This window comes from Quercus lobata, chromosome 1 (assembly GCF_001633185.2).
Source record: "Quercus lobata isolate SW786 chromosome 1, ValleyOak3.0 Primary Assembly, whole genome shotgun sequence".
Lineage (NCBI taxonomy): Eukaryota > Viridiplantae > Streptophyta > Magnoliopsida > Fagales > Fagaceae > Quercus > Quercus lobata.
This window is the reverse complement of record NC_044904.1, coordinates 46,372,368-46,393,497: the sequence shown is the minus strand read 5'-3', so window position 1 is coordinate 46,393,497 and position 21,130 is coordinate 46,372,368. Positions and strand designations below refer to the sequence as shown.

At 35.5% G+C, this 21,130-nt stretch overlaps 1 protein-coding gene across 1 annotated transcript in view; it reads left to right on the top strand.

Annotated features, from left to right (window-relative positions):
- The window catches only part of LOC115991092 (probable E3 ubiquitin-protein ligase ARI8), a 36,864-nt gene extending 16,011 nt beyond the window's left edge, over nucleotides 1-20,853 (top strand). The window contains exons 6-15 of the mRNA XM_031114838.1: nucleotides 9,960-10,064; nucleotides 10,268-10,356; nucleotides 12,475-12,582; nucleotides 12,913-13,003; nucleotides 13,139-13,228; nucleotides 18,598-18,645; nucleotides 19,276-19,347; nucleotides 19,422-19,521; nucleotides 19,600-19,726; nucleotides 20,143-20,853. Of these exons, the coding sequence (XP_030970698.1) occupies nucleotides 9,960-10,064; nucleotides 10,268-10,356; nucleotides 12,475-12,582; nucleotides 12,913-13,003; nucleotides 13,139-13,228; nucleotides 18,598-18,645; nucleotides 19,276-19,347; nucleotides 19,422-19,521; nucleotides 19,600-19,726; nucleotides 20,143-20,416 (1,104 nt within the window). The 3' untranslated portion in view covers nucleotides 20,417-20,853. The remainder of the gene's footprint in view (nucleotides 1-9,959; nucleotides 10,065-10,267; nucleotides 10,357-12,474; nucleotides 12,583-12,912; nucleotides 13,004-13,138; nucleotides 13,229-18,597; nucleotides 18,646-19,275; nucleotides 19,348-19,421; nucleotides 19,522-19,599; nucleotides 19,727-20,142) is intronic.
- Nucleotides 20,854-21,130: the final 277 nt, after the last annotated feature.

Sequence of the window (21,130 nt, the reverse complement as noted above, 5' to 3'; positions counted from 1 at the left end):
CCATTACTAATTGTAGTCAGGCAAACTAGGCGTTTGCCTAGGTGCCTGGGTGAGGTGAGGCAACACTAAGTCTCCTTAAAGGCTCTAAGGCGAGGTGCCTTTAGTGAGGTGCTTGCCTTTAGAGCCTAGGCAAGTAAGGTGACTCCTTAAATCATAAAAAAGGCGCTAAGGCAAGAGCCTTAGGTTTTTCATTTTTTATTTTTATTTTAAAAACATATAAAAAAAAATTTAAAATATTTTATAGAAGGTTGTTTAATTGTATAACCTATTATTAGATTATTAATTTTATATAGAAGCTTGTTGTAAAACCTATTTTTCGAATAACTAATAGTGCCTAAACCATGTTAATCCTACTTTGAAATAACTTGATAGACCTAATTTCTTCATGCAACACATTGAAAAACACTTCATTATAATATTTCAATACACTAGATACATTTGATTTAAGTTCTATATATATAATAAATATATTAAGAATTTGGCGCCTTGCTTTACCCGGGCTAGTGCTATTTTATTGCCTCACGCCTTAGGAGATACAAGGCCTTGGCACCATAGGTCACCTTTCACCTTTGACTACCTTACTACTTATACTAGTTATAGAGGTTCCGAGCATGGTTTTGAAATCCAGACCGGACCGTATGGTCCGACTGAAAAAACCGCGAACCTCTCATTTTTTGCTGTTCTTTTAACCTCAAGATTCGCCCTATGCAAAAAAAGCAGGGATCTGTGCGAACCGCGGCTAGACCTCACGGTTCTAAGAACCGTGAATGGTTCTCATGGGTCCCTTTTTTAGAAAAAATTATAGCCTTTGCCTAGCAGATTTGAATAAAAAGGGGACCTGTTGAATTATTATAAATGAAAAAAAAAAAGAAAAAAGAAAAAAAAAGGAGAAATCGAGGGGAAAAAAAAAAAAACACATTAACCCTCCCATTTTCTTCTTCTCCTTCTTGGCAACACTTTGCCCAGCAGCCAAGTCCATTTCTTGTTTTTTGTTTCAGCTACATACCTAGCTTTTTCTCTCTTCTTTCTGTTCATTTCTTCCTTCTTCTTTCAGCTTCTTGCCGTTTCTGACTTCTTCTCCCAGCTTCATTTGCTTTACTTTGATTGCTTTTTTCTGTTTGTGAGCTAGCTAGGCATGTGAGTGAGCATTTGAAATATAAGTCTGAGACTTCATTTCTTATGAAGTCTTGAGCCCCGCATGGGTACTTGTATGAGTTGTAAGATCATGCCATTTTTTGTCCTGCAGATTTATGCTTTATTTATTTTTTAAATGGTTTTTATTATTATTGGGTAAATATTTGGGTCTGAGATTGATATATTAGACATTAACTAAAATATGAATTTATATAGTTTTAATTAGACTACTTTAATTAATTTTTTTATTTGTACTAATTTAATATATTTATTTATATTTTAAAAATTATTAAATTAATTATGATATTATCACGGTTTGACCTTGGTTCAACTTTGGTCTGACTTTAAAAACCTTGAACCTTTTCCTTTTACGGTTCATTGAATGGTTTGGGTCTGAAATCCATGGTGCTGAGTAGGATACTAAAGAAACTGAGGAGGGAGGTTTAATTGACAAATTCAGGGCAAGATATGCCAGCTGGGCATTTTGTCTCCGATCTTTTATTTGCTGATGACACTATTTTATTTTGTGATTAAATAAAGAACCAAATTTTGTATATAAGAATGGTGTTGACTTGCTTTGAAGCAATTACAGGTCTACCATTTAATTTGGGTTAAAGTGAAGTGCTCTTGATAGGTAATGTGGGTAACTTGGCAAAATTTACTGACATTCTTTGTTGTATAATTGAGAGTTTACCAAAGGATTATCTTGGGATGCCTTTGGGGGCTTACTTAAAAGTGCAGTTTTTGTGGAATCTTATTTTGGAGAAGATGGAATGTAAACTGTCTGGTTGGAAGAAGCTATCTTTGTCGAATGAGGAGGCTAACAATGCAGAGATTCCAAAGGATATTTTTTGTGGGGTGAATCGGATGAGGAATTCAGGTTTTCTTTGGTGGCATAGGATACAATTTGTTTTCTCATTGCTACAAGTGGTTTGGGGATTTGGAAGATAGGATGCCTTTTTAGGGAATTGGTTATTATGGTTTGGGAATGAGGCAACACATTTTTGGAGGTGGGTTATTGCTATGAAGTATGGAGAGGAATGGGGTGGTTGGGCTTCAAAATCAATTAGGGGGACACGTGGGTGTAGTCTATGGAGGAGTATTTGGGCTGGTTGGGACAATTTTCTTCCATTTGTGTTTTTCAAGGGCACCTGAGTAAGGTTATGACTTGATATTTGGCATGAATACCTTAGTTCATTTAGTCTTGGATAGTTAGTCAGACAGGGAGAGGTGGAGCTGGAATGTGAGAATTAGAGGTTTCATGATTGTGAATTGGAGTCGATGAATTCTATTGTAGATCTTCTATACTTAATCCCAAGGAGGATGGGAGGGAGATGATTGGGTGAGATGGCGATTGAAAGGGAATGTTTCGTTGGATGTTTTCTCTTATTATGAGGCTATTCGAGGTACAAAGGCTAATTCTTTCCCTTGGAAGAGTTTTGGAGCGTTAAGGTGCCAAGAAGATTCTTGTTCTTCATTTGGACAGTAGCTTGGGGGAATATTTTTACTTGTGACAATCTTATTAAGTAAGGTTTCTCTTTAGTTGGTTGATCTTGCATGTGCTAGTGTAATGGGGAAGATGGTGGAGCATTTGTTGGTCTTTTGTGAAGTTGCATATGCTTCATGGAGTTGAGTCTTTAGAGATTTTGGGATTTAATTGGTGTTACCAAGGAGGGTCTATGATCTCTTTTTTCAGGTGGAAGAATTGGTTCGAGAAGCACTCATTGGAAATTCAGAACTGTCCTGTTATGTTGATGCAGCTATTGTGGAAAGATCAAAATAATTGTATTAATGGCAACTTTGAAAGATCAATGGCTCGGTTGGAATTATTGCTGATTCAAACTCTGTTTGATTGGTTTCGTGTGTGGGGTCTTACAAGTAGCGTTCCCTTTTAGATTTTACAAAATCAATTCACTCTTGTGCATAATTCTTTTTTAACTCTTTTTGTTATGTTGGGTTCATCATTTTGAGTATGAAGTATCTCTTCTATTAAATAATATCATTACTTATCAGAAAAAGAAAAAAAGAATATACTATTTTTTTGTGAATCTTTTGCATTAGAATACCACTTGATGTTCCTGTGATGGGTCTTTCGTTGTCCAGAAAAGGGCAATTTACTCGAGTTTCGAATACTTAAGAGTTTAGAGTGACTTACCTTTTAATGGGGCAAATTGAAACAATATAGGAAATTAAAGCTTTTAATTGAAACTTTATATTAAAGTCTGTGGTTTACTTATCAAAAGAAACTCTAAACCGCATCTAAAGTAGGAATAACGTAATTCCCCTTGACTTTTTGCTATGTGATATTCACCTTGGAGCAAATATGACTGTTTTTTCAACTGAAATTATAATCTGGATTTTGGTTTTATCTCTAAATGAAGCAATGTTCCTGAGGGCATCTCCAGCAACTTCTCCAAATTTTTGTACTGTTTGGAGAATGAACAGTGATATGTAACTTTTACCTACCCACTTTTTTAAATACACTTTTCAACAGATTCTCTATCACATTCTCTATCTTATTTAAATATTATTTCTTCATTAATTCTTTATTCTTTTTTTATCATCATTTATTCTTTCTATATTCATTCCTATCAATTATATTTTTCAATGAAAAGTGTTATATTCACAACATTTTTCGCAATACTTGAATCACATCAAAATCTTATGTAAAAAATTGTTACTAGTTCTAATTTGAACCCACTGTTGAAATTATATTTTTACTCACCAATATTAGCTAATAACAATATGTTACTTAAAATTTATTGTGAAAATAGTATAGTAAAATTTCTAAATTGTCCTTTCTTTTTTTTATATTATTTTTTCTTTCTTTCTTTCTATCATCCATACGTTTTTTTTTTTTTTTTCTCGATTTTTCTCCACCACACGTTCACCCATATATCCCTATCCTCTCCCTTTCTTTTTTCTCTACTTTCCACTTTCCAGAACCTTCCTCTCTCTTTCTTTCTTCAGCTCTCTTTCTCAACTTTTTTTTTTTTTTTTTCTACTTGATTCCAACACATTATCCAGCTTTCTCTGTAATAAGAAACATAGAAAGAGGTAGAGAGAGAAAGAATAGATGGGTTAGATGGCTCCGCTCCGCTCTATGTGCCGCCACACCTTCCACTCCGCCACTGCTGCTCATCGTCCTCCCCACCACCAGGCTGGGTTAGATCGGTCTTTTTTTTTTTTTTTTTTTTTTTTTTTTTTTCTCATATTTGCTTGTTCTGATTCAACTTTATTTTAAGAATTGGATTTTGTTTTGTGTTTGGATTATGTGAGAAACGGGGAGAATGAGAGAAAAAAAAAAAAAAAAAAATCCGGAGGAGAGAAAGAATTGATATAATAGTAGCTGGGATAATTTTTTAAGCAGAAAAATTGATTTGGAGTTGCTACAGTGTTCTGTAAATTAAGAAAATCACTGTAGCAACTTCAAAAAAAAAATTGGAGAATTTGGGCGTTTAGAGAATCGGCTGGAGCATGAACAGTAGCATTTGGTGTTCCAAAAATAGCTATACAATGATTGTTGGAGATGCTCTGAGATCTGGTGCTCAGAGTTTTGCTTCCATTATGCGGCCTAGGAGATAGCCTACAACCATGCATGTGATCTGTTGTTAACAAGACGTTTGTATCTTGTTTTGAATTTGGAGAAGACCTTGAAATCATTATTTTTCTTTATTTTTTCTATATAGTTAAATGATTAAGATCAATAATAAACATAAATGTTCGCTACTGGCAATAGAAGTAGAAAAAAATAGAAAGCAAGATTAAATTCATTGTTTTCTATAGAGGTGTTATGGTGTCCATTTTTTTAAAATTTTGCAAAGACTATTTGGTTGGTTTCAACACTTCCAAAATAGTTCTGGCTGCCAAGACATTTATCTATTTAAAATACTATTACATATCAGCTTCTATTTATTAGTGTTAACTTGCATTAATTTTTCCCCTTTTAAACTAATGTGACATTTGAAAGGTTCTTGGAAGGATGGAAGGTTGTTGATTTTTCTAGGCTATGCTTAATTCTATGTGATATAACAGTCTTGTGAAATATAATTTCCTTTACATTTATTAATAGTAAGAATCAAAGAAATTGGGTAGTTAATTACTACCCAATTTCTTTGATTCTACTATTAATAAAGGGGAGGTGCATTCCATATGAGACTATTCTTTTGCAGCCCAAACCACTCTTTTCAGCTAAAGTAGACATCTATTTCAAAATTCTAAAGACCACAAATCTCTTTCAAAAGAGCAATGTGGCAATAGATAATTAATAGATTCACTACTACACTTACACAAACAACACCAATTTACATTTAGAGGTGTTTAATATGATGAAGAATTAATAATGGACTACTCTCTTGTTTCTTTAGAGGATAGTGTAATTTTTGCATCTAGATTTATAATGTATGATCAACCAAGTGTGGATATTAGCACATGAGCACTGAGCATTTCGAAAAAGGCTACCTTGAATTAGTCAAAAACGAGGCCTGGCTATCTTGGATTAGCCTTAAATTTTTTTTCCTTTTTAATTTCTATTTTTGCTGTTATGGGAGGTTCCATTTTCTTCTTCATTGAGTCAAAAAGTTTTGAATTTTTGCGACCTTTAGGGATGGAGATAAAGTCTTCATTCCGCAATTAGGTTCCAATGCACATGGCTCTTTTCTAATGACCTCAGAACTTTGCATGGCTGTCGGAAAGGTTTCATTGTGGTGTCAGAAGGAAAATTGGGTAGTAGTTGGAGAGGCTTTGGATTTAATCTGCAGAAGGCTATTGCTACAAAGACTCTTGCTGCCAAGCCGACTTCCCAGAATTTTTCTAGGATCAAATAGACTGTCTTGAGACCAGCAAAGACGTGTCAACAGAGTGTTTCCAGTACACTTATGCTGGCAGCGGCATAGGAGCAGCAGAGCAATGGTGGTGGAAGTAATAAAGGAAAGCAATTAATTCCAAATTTTCAAAATTCTAAATCTTTAGATTTGAGTAGTCAACACCATGATTTAACGAGAGAAAATCTGGGAAGGTGAATGCACAGATTGGGGCTAAAATTTTGTATGTTGTAAATGGTCTTGTTTCTAACGGAATTAAAGATGGCTTGGTATTAGATGTTTATTTTAGGATGGAACGTGGGTTGGATGGTCAATGGGGGGATCAAGCGGTCTAAAGTTCAGGAAGTGGGCCTCTCTCATGTAGGCCCAAATTTAAACTAGCTCACTACTACCAAATCTTTTAACCATTTAAAGAAACCAACTCCCAACCCTAAACCCATTACTGTGTGCTGGCCCAAAGCATCACAGTCCATTATTTCTTCTCACGTGAACCAGCTCCTAACTCTCTCCACTCATAAATCTTCCCAACAGAAGCTGACTCATATTACTGTTTCAGCAAGCACCAAGTTGGGTCAGATGCTTCCTAGCCCCAATACTGCACTGATCCAAACCCATTTTGAGCTGATTTGCACTGAGATGACTTTCGACAGTGCGGTGGCTGAATCAATTTGTTCCGATAAGTCACCTACGTCCAATTGCGACAAAGCCTTGCAACGTGACTTGCAAACAATCCTTCAGGAGCATACTGACATTGTAATCAAGAAATGGGGGAGTTCTGCGCAGCGGGTCCTAAAAAATTTTGTGACGGGAGGAGGGTGGCAGTCCCAATTCAAATCTCTTTGCCTTTGAGTGATGCTGTAGATGGTTTGATTGAGCAGAATCAGTTGGCAGTGGTTCCATTGATGACATCGGACTCTATGGAGACGACAAGTGTTCTGGGAGAAGAGGATGAAGTTGTGGAGGATTGGGTCTCAGATACCTGTTTAGAGGATGTTGCTCAGTCAAATGGTAGGTGTTTCTTGCCTTTATCAGTTGAACCACTGGCTTTCTCTATGCCATTGGGTGGCTTGGATAACTTCTGTGAAAGGCAGGAAGATGTTGGTGTGGAAAGTTCGATGGGTCAAAAACATTACTCAAAGTGGTTCCAAAGTAGATTTTGAGTTTGATGACTTCCTAGGGACATCTCTAAAGGGTTTGGAATGAAACATATTTTGGCAGTTTCACAGTTAAGAAACAGTAGCTATGGAGCAATTTGATTGTTTTAGATGTCAGAGAGGAGTCTCACCCTCTAACAGTTGAGGAAAAATTAGAACAAGTAAAACTTCATTTAGAAATTGAGATCACTTTATTGGACAAGATTATTTGAAGACATAAGTCTTGAGTTCTGCACTTGAGGGAGGGGAATTCCAATACGAGATTTTTTCTTAGGATGGCAAATTCTAATAAAAGAAATAATGGCATTGAGAATCTTTTGGTTAATAGGAGTTTGTCTTCCAATCAGGATATGATTCCTAATTGCATTACTCAATTCTTCATGAATTTATATTATGAGCAGCAAGTTGATCGGCCATTTCCAAATCTGTTGGATTTTCCAACAATTTTTGGAGATAAAGCGGATTAGTTAGAGAGACTTTTGAGGAGACTGAGATCTTTGAAGTTATTAAGGATTTTAGTGGTGATAAATCTCCCAGATGGTTTTCCCATGGCATTTTTCCAAGCTTGCTAGGAGATTCTCAAACTAGATCTTATGGCTGTTTTCACCATTTTTATGCTAGTGGTCAATTTGAAAAAACTAGATGTTGAGAAGGCTTTTGATCATATGAATTGGGGCTTTTTGTTGCATTTTTTAGAGCATAGTGGTTTCTTTGTCAAGTGGTGGCAGTGGATTTTCTTTTGTTTATCTACCGTTCATTTTTCTATTCTTATTAATGGTTCTCCTTGTTTTTTTTTAAGAGCTCTGGAGGGTTAAGAGAAGGCAATCCTTTGGTCTCCTTTATTATTTTTTTTGGGTCATGGAAGCTTTTGGAAGAATGTTGGATAAAGTTGTCCATGAAGGCTACATGTCAGGTTTTCGTATGGGTGATTTAGAGGGAAGATCCTTGGTGGTGTCTCATCTTCTCTTAGCCGATGACACTTAAATTTTCTGTGATGCTGACCTTGGTTTTGATTCTCTATACGGTGCTCAATTGGTTTGAGGCTGTTTATGGTCTAAAAATAAATCTGGGAAAGTCAGAATTAGTACCGGTGGGATTGGTTCATAACATTGAGTTATTGGTGAATGTCTTGGGTTGTAAGCAAGGAACTTTCCTATGAAATATTTGGGTCTTCCTTTGGGTGCAAAATTCAAGGATAAGTCAAGATGGAACCTGATTCTAGAGAAGGTGGAAAGGAGATTAGCGGGATGGAAACGTTTGTACTTATCTAAGAGAGGAAGAGTCTAATTAAAAGAACTCTATCAAATTTACCTACTTATTTTCTTTCTTTATTCCGTATCCTTGCTTCTGTGGCTAACCGAATTGCCAAGCTTTAGAGGAATTTCTTATGGGGTGGTATGGGGGATGAACCCAAATTTCATTTAGTTAAATAAGCTACTGTTTGTGCTCCAATTTCTTCTGGTGGTTTAGTGACAAGAAATTTGATTAATGAAGCTTTGCGTGGGAACTGGTTGTGGAGATTTGGGTTTGAGAGGGATGGTCTTTGGAGGCAAGTGATAGAGGTAAAGTATGGATGTGTGTGGGGGTGGCTGGTGTACTGCTGCAATTTCTGGTCTCTATGGTATAAGTTTGTGGAAAAATATTAGTTGGGGTTGGCCTTCTTTTTCTCGCTATATTCTATATGAAATTGTGATGGGTCGAGGGTGAAGTTTTGGAAGACCGGTGGTGTGGGGAGACCTCTTGCTATTAGTTATCTCGAATTATTTAGAATTTGCCGAGAGAACAAGGCAAGTGTGGCTGAGTTTATGAAGTTCACTAATGGGGTCTTTCATTGGAATGTAAGTTTTTTTAGGGCTGTCCATGATTGGGAATTGGAGGCTTTGTCAAACTTCATGATACCATTTATGGCTCTTCAGTAAGGGGGATTGGGGAGGATAAAATGTGCTGGAAACCAAATAGAAATAAAGGGTTTATGGTTAGTGCTTATTACTGTATTTTAGTTGGCTGTAATGATCATCTTTTCCTTTGGAAGAGCATATGGAAGCCAAAGATCCCTTTTGGAGTGATAATTTAAGAAAAAGAAGGGTTGGATTATGGATTGGTGTTATATGTGAAGTGTAATGGAGAATCGGTTAACCATCTTTCCCATCATTGTCCGATTGCTATGGATTTGTGGTCTATGGTTTTGGGCCTATTTGGGCTAAGTTGGGGTTATGTAGTCTGTTGCTGGGGTCCTAGCTTGTTGGCAAGGTTGGTTTGGTCGTCATCAAAATAGACATATATGGCTAATTGTTCCCCATTATTTAATATGGTGTCTTTGGAGGGAAAGAAATAGCAGGTGCTTCGTACATAATGAGAGATATTTGTCAGGCCTCAAGTTATTTTTCTTTCGAACCTTATTGGATTAGTTGTCAGCTTTGCGAAACCAATCATTTTCTTCTCTTCTTGATTTACTTGATTTATGTTATTTTTGTATTTGATTTGTTGACCTCTATACACTTCCAGTGTACTAGGGTGTCCTTTTTCTGATATCAACAAATCTTATTACTTATCGAAAAAGAGAAATAGAAATTTTGTAGTTAATTGGCACGGATAATATATGGTCTGTTTTTTCATACAATCAACCAAGGAGTTTAATAGATATATTTCCCATTAAAATCATAGAGATGCATTTAGCCATGAGTGGCATTAAGAATCAGACAGCCAGCAAATATCAAAACAATCTATATACTCTGGCCTTTTAAACATTGACTAGAAACTGTATTGGTTTTCTCTAGTGTGAATATATTTTCTGGTCAAAAACAATTAGCCAGCAAAATAAAAACAATCATTTTCTTGGTTTTTGCAGACCAAATGGTGTCCGGCTCCAGGCTGTGATTATGCTGTAGATTTTATTGTTGGTAGTGGAAGCTATGACGTTACTTGCCGCTGCTCATATAGCTTTTGCTGGAATGTGAGTTCTTCAAGTTGATTTATTATTCAGCTGTTTCAATCAATGTATTTTGAGTAATCTGTGCTGGAATATGATTCTCTTTACGGGTCTCCTTTGGGTTGTTTAACTCTGCACTGGTATTGTTCATTTAATTGGAATATATGCAGATGCTTTTTGGTTTTCATGATTTGGCACTCTTTGTAATTAGAATTTTGCCTTTGCAGTGTACTGAAGAAGCTCATCGCCCAGTTGATTGTGGTACTGTGGCAAAGTGGATATTGAAAAATAGTGCTGAATCTGAAAATATGAATTGGTAATGGAACAAAATCGTGGCATCTTAAGCATTTTCCTGTTATAATAATTTATTTGTAAATGCTGGCAAAAGGTACTTATTAAATAGGAGATTGCGGTACATCAGAGCAAAACTGCTGGGATTTGGGTCAGAATAAACCGTCTTTATAAATTGGGTGAGGTGTGCACAATTACACTGAAAGGGGAAATACATTCAGTCCAGGCACTACCTACCTTGGCTACTGCTTGACCTGGGCAAATCCCTTGTTCTCCTCTATAAAGGCCTGGTTTTCTTCTTCCAATTAGTAATAAAGTATATTAAGAAATGCCAAGATGAGTAATTATCAAAAAAAGAGGGTGTAACCTTAGTAAACAGGAAATACACAAAGTATACTCATCAAAAAAGAGTTTTTTTATCACTTAGTAAAGAAAAAGAAGTATAAGGGAAGCATCTCTAAAAAGTGAAAGAACATATGAGTGTTGAAATATGAGATTGAGAGAATAAAAAAAAATCAAGAAAAGATGTGGAAGAACCAAATAAGGAATGGAACAAGATCCATTGAAGCAAAAATCTAAAAAACCCTTGATTTTGCCTATTGATTGTTCCAAACCATCAAATGCCTCCTAAATCTCTTTAACTGAATGTACAATTTAAGCATTAAACAAAAAAATTGTCTACCCCTTGGAAAGGCATAAAGATTGGAGTGTTGCTTGCCTAGTTTCCTTTATGAGAATCAGAGATCGAATCCCGTCCTCCCTTGTTGTAACAATGGAAGTATATATAAGAAAAGGGCCTGGTGTGTTGATTTTTTAATTAAAATTTATATGCCAAGATTATAGGAGCTAAATGATCACCTAAGTATAAAGTTATTTATAATTCATTATTGAAACTTTTTATTCAAATTTCTTGTATATTTATTCAGTTTTTCTCAAAATTTCCCATTCCTTTTTGTAAATAACCCATATTGGTTCAAAGTCCAAAACATCTCTCTTTTTATATTTTACTTCCCCGCCCCCCCTACTAATGAGTTTTAGAATGCCATGCATTGACAGGAGTGACTTAAATAGGGGGTATCTTATAGGAAAAAAAAAAAAAAAAACATAAATTTGGAAAGTTGATTGTTGATAATTATTTGATTGTTTAATATTTGGATCCAAGAGTAGTTTGTGCTATGTAAATTTTATTTACTTGCCTTAACATAATTTAATCTATAGTTTTAGGTTGTTATACAATATTTGGGTCCTTTTTGAATGAAACAAAAGAATATTACAAACCTGGGGCTGGGGTATTTGGGTAAGTGCTAGTCTCCCAATCTCAAAATCTTTGAGGGTCTTTTTTTTTTTCCTTTTCCTTTCCTTTTCCCCATTGTAGTCAAAAGCAAGTCGGGCGCTCGCCTAGGCACCCGGGCAAGGCTAGGCACCACTAAGACACCTTAAAGGCTCTAAGGCAAGGTGGCTTTAATGAGGCACTTGCATTTAGAGCCTAGGCGAGCAAGGCGATCACATTAGCCATGAAAAAGGTGGCAAGAGCCTTATTTTTTAAAAAATTTTAATTTAAGGTTGTTGTGAAGCTGTCATTAGATTGTTAAGTTAGAAAAGCATGTTATAAAAGCTATTGTTAGATAAATTACTTTACAAAAGTTTGTTGTAAACCTTATTGTTAGATTAATTAATTTGTAGTCGAATCTTGTTGTAAAACCTACTGTAAGAATGACTAATAGAGCCTAAACCATGTTAATCCTATTTTGAAATCATTAGATAGACCTAATTTCTTCATGCATCACTTTTAGAAACACTTTATTATAATATTTCAATACACTAGGTACATACAATTTAAGTTCTATATCTATAATAAATATATGTAGAATTTTGGCACATTGCTTTACTCGAGCTAGCGCTCTGTCGCCTCACGCCTCGGGCGATATGCCTTGGTGCCTTAAGGTCACCTTTTCCTTTGACTACCTTGCTTTTCCCTGTTATTATTGTTATATTTCCTTTTGTGCCCATGTTTTGCATTGCCTAGGGAAGTCACAATCACCTGGTATGCGTTGGCTATCTCTTAAAAATTTTAGAAAGATTTTTGTTGTTAATGTTTATTCTAAGACATTGATGAGCTATATGCGTGGTGTATAAATTTCAGGATATTGGCTAATTCCAAGCCTTGTCCAAAGTGCAAGCGGCCAATTGAGAAAAACCAAGGCTGTATGCATATCACATGTACGCCACCTTGTAAATTTGAGTTTTGCTGGTAAGTTTATAAGCTTGTTCTAAATCATCCTCATTCTCTAGTCTTGATTTTGTTCATATACCAGAACTTAAAAGCATGAACTTGCTTTGATTTATTATTTTTTATGACTTATAGAAATCATTTGTATGCTAGAAACCAGGATTTAATTGCTCTGTTATTTTCTTTTATGTTATCTAATCAATAAAGATGAAGGTGCTTTATAGTCAGGACCTTTGTGCCGCTAGAGTGCTTATTTTCTTCTTTATGCATATGTTCTCGTCTCTCAATTTTGTGTTTAACCATACAATTTTGTTTTTCTTATTTTTCTACATACATTAAATATGCTTGCAGGCTTTGCCTTGGTGCATGGTCTGACCATGGTGAGAGGACTGGTGGTTTTTATGCATGTAATCGCTATGAAACAGCAAAGCAAGAAGGAGTGGTATACTAACATATTCCCTCTTTTTTCCCTTTAATTTTTTTACTTTTGCGTAATATTTTATATAATATTTTGGCATTATCTATGAAGAGCACATTTAATCAATGTTTTAAGAATTTTCTACTCTTTTGCTTTCAGTATGATGAGGCTGAGAAGCGAAGGGAGATGGCCAAGAACTCCCTAGAGAGGTACACTCATTATTATGAAAGATGGGCAACCAACCAATCGGTATGTACTAATGTGTCAAAACTAGAGCAATACTGGCATGATTCATATCATTTTGTTTGCAATTCTCGATTTCTAAAATGGCTAGCAGCCAGAATATTGGAAATTTTATTTTCTGAATATGTGGCATTACATGCTATGGTGATTTACTGCTTAAATGCCTGTAATTGTGAGAAAGAACAGATCTTAAGCTGGTGGTCATAGCCTTCACCTCACGGGTAGAAAATCTATCTGCAAAGGGCTGTTGTCAGATATTATCAATTTTCAACACGGTGATGTTGGACTTCATACTTTTTTAGTGGCTTTGGATATAATCTTTTCATGGAGTTCGGTAGTTTAAACCATAATTTTTCTCTCTTATTTTTAATTGGTGAAAAAGATACATGAGTTGGAGCTTGTCTTCCTTTAGACTTTGTTTGAACAGGAAAATGCTTTGGGTGTTTTTACTTTCAACTCTTTGCCCGGTATGCTTGATTTTGGTAATTCCTTCTTCTTTTTTTTTTTTTTTTTTTTTTTTTTTTTCCTTTGTTACCTTTAGCACTCTGCCTGTGTGGTTCTTTCCTCTTTATTTCCTCACTTCTTATTTCGATGAAGTTTACTTATTAAAAAAACACACACTCATCCCAATGTAAGTATTTTTCTTGTAATGGCAAGGGAGAAGATATAGTAGTCTTAGAATTGTACATGACTAGGGTGTGTTTGTTATGCAATTATTTGGAATACATATCACTAATTCTTATTTGCGAAGCATTTGTCTTTTGTGGTGGGGGATGGTTCTTGTATTCTTTTTTGGCATAATAAATGGATTGGGGATGTCCCTCTTAAATTTTTTATTTTTATTTTTTATCCCCAGTTATTTTTGTGTTCTGCCAATAAAGAAGCTTATGTTTCTGAAGTGTTAAGCCCTCCAGTGGGTGGTAATGACAGAGTGTGGAGTTTAAGCCATTTTAGGGACTTCAATGATTGGGAGTTAGTGGCTTCTTACTCCCTACTTCAATTCATCCAAACCCAGATTCCTAGGAGTGATGGGTGTGACAGGCTTCATTGGGGTCTTAATGGAAGTGGGAAGTTTGACATTTGGTCTTTTTATCATAAGATTCGAAATGCAGCTCGTTCCACTTTCCCTTGGAAGGGCATTTGGAAAGTCAAGGTTCCTAAAAGGGTGGCATTTTTTATGTGGACAGCAACTCATGGTCAAATTCTAACCTTTGATAACCTTATGCTTCGTGGTCTCCCTTTGGTGAATCGTTGTTGTATGTGCTGTTGTAATGTGGAATCTATGGATCACCTATTACTTTTTTGTTCGATAGCTCATTCTTTGTGGACGTATATACTTCGGTTGTTTGGGATCAATTTGGTCATGCCAGGTTCAGTAGAGGACTTATTATTTTGTTGGCACCATTGGCTTGGGAAGCATAGTTCCGATATTTGGAATTTGGTTCCAAGATGTTTAATTTGGACTATTTGGACTAAACGGAATCGGCGTTCTTTTGAGGATAAGGGGAAAACTGTGATTCAATTATTAGATTTATGCCATCGGACCCTCTTTGATTGGTCTCAGTGTTGGGGTCTCTTTGATTGTTTTACCCTAATGGAATTCCTTTCGTCTATTGGTATTTCTTAGTGGTTGCTTTTGTCTTTTTGTTTACTACCATGAACTCTTTGTATTCTCATGTTTTTCTCTTATTAATAAAATTTCCTTCTTACTTATCAAAAAATAAAAAAAAAAATTGGTTGGTTGTTTGGAAAAATTCTTGAGATTTACAATTATGTAGAACATCTGACTTCCCATGAAATTTTGGAATTGAGGCTTGGTTGTTGTTATCTCAATTCCCATGAAATATGAGAATTAGGAAATGTCAATTCTTGCATATTAAATAACATAAATGTTAAATCTTAATAATTTTAACTCTTGTGAGATTAAACTCTTAAGTATTTAAATGTCTCAAGATTTGAAATTCTTATTAACCGGATAGGATCTATGTACTTGAACCGAATTTGTTAATGTGGGTGTGTAGAGTTCTTAGAGCGCCTAACTAATCCCCCTTAGAGGTGGCCCCAAGGTGTTGTCTAGGAGACTTGAACCGAAGACCTCATGGATAATATTAGGCTTGAAAAACTATCGGACCAACCCCTTGGGGTTGCCTCTATACTTCAACTATTAATGTATCATTTTGGAGAGTTTTAAGGGAGGTCAAAAGGAACCATTGCCAGGAAGAAGGATTGTATTGCATCTATATCCAAAATGTTCTCAGCTCATGTGCATATATGCGATGTATCTTTCCCACACGTCTTTGAGATTGTTGAGATTGCATGTTTATTATTTTGTATCAATATCTTCATAATGTGAAAGATACTAACATTGTTTTGAAACCCGGACCTTTCAAAGAACTGGAAAAGGGAGAGGCTCAAGGTCTTTGAGATCGGATTGAGGTTCAACCAAGGTCAAATGGTGACAAAATAAAAATTATGTCCCTTTTTTATATTAATAAATCTTATTACTTATCAAAGTACCTTTGGGCTAATTAATCAAGTTTTTATTGATCAAAGCTTGTCTTCCTTTAGACTTTGTTTGAACGGGCAAAATGCTTCAGGCTTCTATCAACTCTTGATTGATTAGCCCAAAGGTACCATTATGGAAATATAATTGCACTTTTGGCCTTACCAATAAATTATATCCCAAGACTTTAATATAATATCATTTGACCCTTTCATGAAATATCCATAATGAATAAAATCATAATAAACTGTCACTTTGTAAATCACTATTTTATTTTTTGAGTCCTCAATTTAATCTTTTAGTTATTCATATATTTTATGAAATCTAATTTCATTAAATGTAAACTTTAGTAACTCCTTACTAAAGTGGTCAAGTTTAGTATCTTGAATAACCATTTCCCATTAAACTTATCTCAAGGGAATATTCTCTCTATAGAAAGAGATTATGGATTCCATCGTGAAAATATGTGTTCCCTCAACATTTCGTGCGGTTACCACCCTACATACTGAGGTTTTGACTATTATATTAGATCTCACTCCTGATATATTAAAGCAATTTACATTTCATAATCGGTTCACAATCTTGAGAGAGGGATTAATAGTCTATGAAAATAGAAGTCGTGAGATTTATTATATAGGATCAAGTGAACACTGGTTCTTGTGTAGGGTGCTTGGTTTGAGTCAACACATTCATTTTATCCAGAATTTTCCAAAAAACTAGATGGAGCTCCGGCCTTTGGTTAACTTGATTGAACCAGCCGATCCGGTCCAGTTATGAAAACTATGGATAGTAAGTACTAAAATTCTCAACAACATATTTTTCTTTTCTGAAAAAAATAAAAATAAAAATAATAATATTGGGCTGGACTGGTAGATATAAATGTGATGTATCTTTTTGACTAATCTTGTCTTAGTTCTCCTGAATATTTATGTTTGAATTGGGGATAAAAAATGAATCATACATGAGATCTGAACGAGGGAGATGGCTTTGAAATTTGAATTGAGTGAAATGACACAAGGATCATTGGAACATTCCAATTTTCATTGGGAATAAGGCATATGGGTGTGGAAATTGTGTTGAGCTGAGTAACGATGTATCTGGCAAAATTATTTTAAGGTTGAGAGCATGGTAAGATTGATCAACTGGACTTCCATTGAGGCTGGAAATTTTCTTTTGTGTTCCCTATATTGATCATTTCTTTCCTTTCTCAAGTAGGGCATTGTTTATGGTACAGTTGAAGCATGACTTATAAATATGCAACATGCTGATTAAAATATGGTTTGATATATATATGTATATATTTCTGTAGGACAAATTAGGGAATTTGTCTACGTGTTTTCGTGGTGGGTTTTTAGGTTTAGGAAAGGAGAATACTTAGAGAGTAATTAGGGCTGTCCAGTTCTGTTTGAATAGTAGACATGAACAGTAACTTTAGAAAGAAAGAAGAAAAGAAGAAGAGAGAAGGTGAAAAAACTCAAAAGTTAATGTGCCTATTGCTCAAAACACTCAATTTTATTATTCGACCCATTCTATCACCTTTGAAATCATTGAGCACAATATATATAAAGAATCTTTACTTATACTAATAGTAAAAGGATTCCTACCAGTATTAGGACTACAAGTTTGATTGGTAAAATAAAACCTAATAAATACTTTAACTTGGACCCAAAGAAAAATAAACCTAAGATACTAGAATACCTTCGAATATCCTAGACTCAAGTAAATTACCAAAGTACCCTTAATTTGTAGGAATTGCAGAAATTACAGATTTTCACCTGAATATAAAATTGACCATAACTAGTAAAACCAAACCCAAATTAAAAAATTGTTTTAACCCTAAAAGACTCATACTTAGACCATTAAAATGACACGACTTTCACTTCAATTGGACTTCACACGAGGACCCAATAAAATAAATCTTGAATAGGCGAATTTTGCAAGTAATAGCAAATTTTAGCATATTAATCTTCCATGACTTCATCAATGATGATGTGGTATGGCCCTTTGGACCTACCCTTGACCTTACCCATTAGAACTGTGTATGAGGTAAGTTAGGGGAACTAGTTGGGATTTGAACCTAGGATGTCTAGATCTACAACTCATCCTAAGCCTTCCACTACTAGGCTGCACCTTGATGAGTGCACATACATGTATATAGCCATTTTTAATTCTTTAGTGGTAAAAGTGGCAAGCCTTTTACTTCTTACATCACCCATTACATACTTGCTATGTTCCTCACGGTAAAATTTATTATTATTTTAAAATCAAAGGGTGGTTTTCCTCTGTATAAGGTACTTTTTAAAACTCTAGGGTAATAGTGAAAATCTGGACACTGATTATTCTCTCAGCTCCCCTTGTCCCAAGATCTATGGATTAGGGCAATCTGAGCTGTACATTCATTTGCACCTGGCATTAATACCTCACTTCATGAATGAATATTATCAAATTGACACGTCTATTTGGAAAGTTGAATCCATACTTTAGCACATAGAGGGAAATAAAATGAATTGCTTTTTCTTTGTATCACACCAGATATTTGGTACTTTTAGTGGCAATCTTTTTCCAAACAAGTCTATTGCGAAGTTGAATCTATACTTTAGTACCTAGAGGGAAATAAAATGAATTGCTTTTTCTTTGTATCACACTAGATAATGGGTTCTTTTTGGCGATCTGTTGCCAAACTTGCATCAGTGATTGGTTGTAAGGAATCTGGTATATTGAAAAACATGACTGGAATAGAGTTTACAATCACGATTTAGAAAGGAATAGAAACAGGAGAAAAAGCATTAGGTATGAGCATACATGTTAGCTCTCTTTTCTTTTATTTTCCCTGTAAATTATATAGTTAATGACTTTTCTTTCCTCATTGCAGTCTAGGCAAAAAGCGCTCGCAGACCTGCAGCAAATGCAAACTGTGCATGTAAGCTAAACTACTTACCATCAGTTTGTTGGCTAGTAATGCTGTTGTGGTTGATCTGTTGGGATTTCAATTAATATGGATGGGTTTAATATTGCACTAAAATAACTTTTGTGTATGAAGCTTCTTTTCACTTTTTATTTAACTTGAAACCTTCCTAGAAGATAGCGTGTCTCACATAACATCTGTGTGAAGATGTGATACTAATCATATGTTCTGATGTCCATGTCTTGGCAACTAATCATTGTAGGTTAGTTCTGAAATTCACAAATTCACATGTTAGCTCTCTCTCTCTCAAGGGGGGGAAAAAAAAAAACCCTCTCAATTCTTAAAATACTCCTACATCCATTTATGATTTATTTACAATATTGAGCAAGTCCTGAACCCTGTGAATCTGCATGGTTGTGAAGCTTTCCCTTTCGTATGGGATTGCAGGAGAGGGTGGGTATTAGGGATTATAATATCTATTTGCATTCCTTTAATTTTTTTGAACAGAACTATAATTACATGAGATGATCGATCTTTGCTTTTGTTACTTATGTAAAGTGTTGGGAGGGTTAACAGAAGTTTTCCTTCAGTAAATCTTAGCTTCTCTATGTCATCAAGAGTGCTTATATCCGTGTATTTTTGTAGCTTGAGAAACTAAGTGACATACAGTGCCAACCTGAGTCACAGTTAAAGTTCATAACAGAGGCCTGGCTACAGGTAAATCTTTAGTTCTTGCATTTCATGATAGAAGTTGTATTTCTTTTTCTCACCAAAATATGCTGTGTATGCAGATAGTTGAATGTCGGCGAGTTCTGAAATGGACATATGCCTATGGATATTACTTATCTGAGCATGAACATGCTAAGAGACAGTTCTTTGAGTACTTGCAAGGTATGTATTTTCGTCCAGCTGGAAGCTGACATTGTATCTCATCTTGCTTTGTTCCATTACGATCTATTTGTCATGCAGGCGAAGCCGAGTCTGGGTTGGAGCGACTTCATCAATGTGCAGAGAAGGAGCTACAAGTTTACCTCAATGCAGAGGGCCCATCGAAGGATTTCAATGAGTTCCGCACAAAACTTGCTGGATTGACCAGGTTTCTTATCTGGATAATTGGGCTGGACCAAGAGTTAACTTAATTCAGGATTATTTAGAATTTGAGAGTATTAGAACCATTTTTCTTATATAATTTAAGAACTTAGTAGGGTTATTAGTGGTGTTAGATAAGCTCTCACACTTTTTATATTGTTTACGAAAATCAACTTTGATTATGCCGCCTTGCCTTGTGGTAAAGCCACATCAGTGTTGTATTTTTGGGCCTAGTTTCTAAACTCGTCCTCTCATGCTAATTTGCTTTCATGTTGAAGGCCAACCTTCTGAAAAGAATTTAGAAGTCGTTAATTAATTAGAAGCTTCATTTCTTTATATTTTTTTACCTGTTCTTTATTGTTTAAGACGACTTATAGTGGGGCTTTCTCTGTTACTCATTGTCTTGTATTTTAATGGCAACAGTGTGACTCGAAACTACTTTGAGAATTTAGTCCGCGCTTTAGAGAATGGACTATCAGATGTGGACTCTCATGGTGCCTGCAGCAGGACAACTAGCTCAAAAAGCTTGGGAGGTGGGAGTAGTAAGGGGAGAGGTGGTAGGGGCAAGGGTACAACATCCAAATCAAGTAGCTCCAGTAGAAATATTGACGACTCAAGCCATTGGTCCTGTGAACATTGCACATTTGCAAATTTCAAGTCGGCCACCATCTGCCAGATGTGCCACCAACGCCGGTGAACCTTATGTCCTTTGCAAATTGAAGCACCTGGATGCGGAGATTTTGGTTCTGTTTCTTGGGCTGGCTGGCTGTGATGGTGAACTGGCCAGGTAGAATGTGATGGAGAGAGTTTTCCATCAATCCCTCATCTCCAAAATTATGAACACGAGGAGAGCATAATGGAAATAGGGGCGGGATGGGAGTAGAAGTAATTGTACTCTCTATGTCTTGTGTTATTGGATTGAGCTGTATATAGTTCATGATGTTTATTTGTTGTTTTTGCCTAACTTATATTGGGGCCGCATCAGGATCCCTGAAAATGCATTTATCTGTAATTTTAGTTGTAGCAGGCTGGAAGCCTCTCCACTTCTGTTGTAAGAATGAACTAGTTGGGGCCAATAAGCTGCATTGGCCCCAGTATGAATAGAATAAAAATATAATGTACTATTTCTCTACACTGTCAGATCCCCATTGAGTTGATCCCCATATTATACTTTTTCCCCCTCAGGTGGTGCCGTTTACCCTCCTGAGTCCTGATAGCAATACATCGGTGATGGTCTTGCAAGGCTCACTTGGATTTTGCTTTTGAGATGGATTGCCATTGTATTTTTCAATTCTTTTTCATTATTCTTATATGCCCCAGAAAGATTTGGAAGAATTTACAATACAATATGCCTGGAGAACTAACATATTGAATATGTAATGAAACAAGAATAGAAAGATTTCTATAGGAA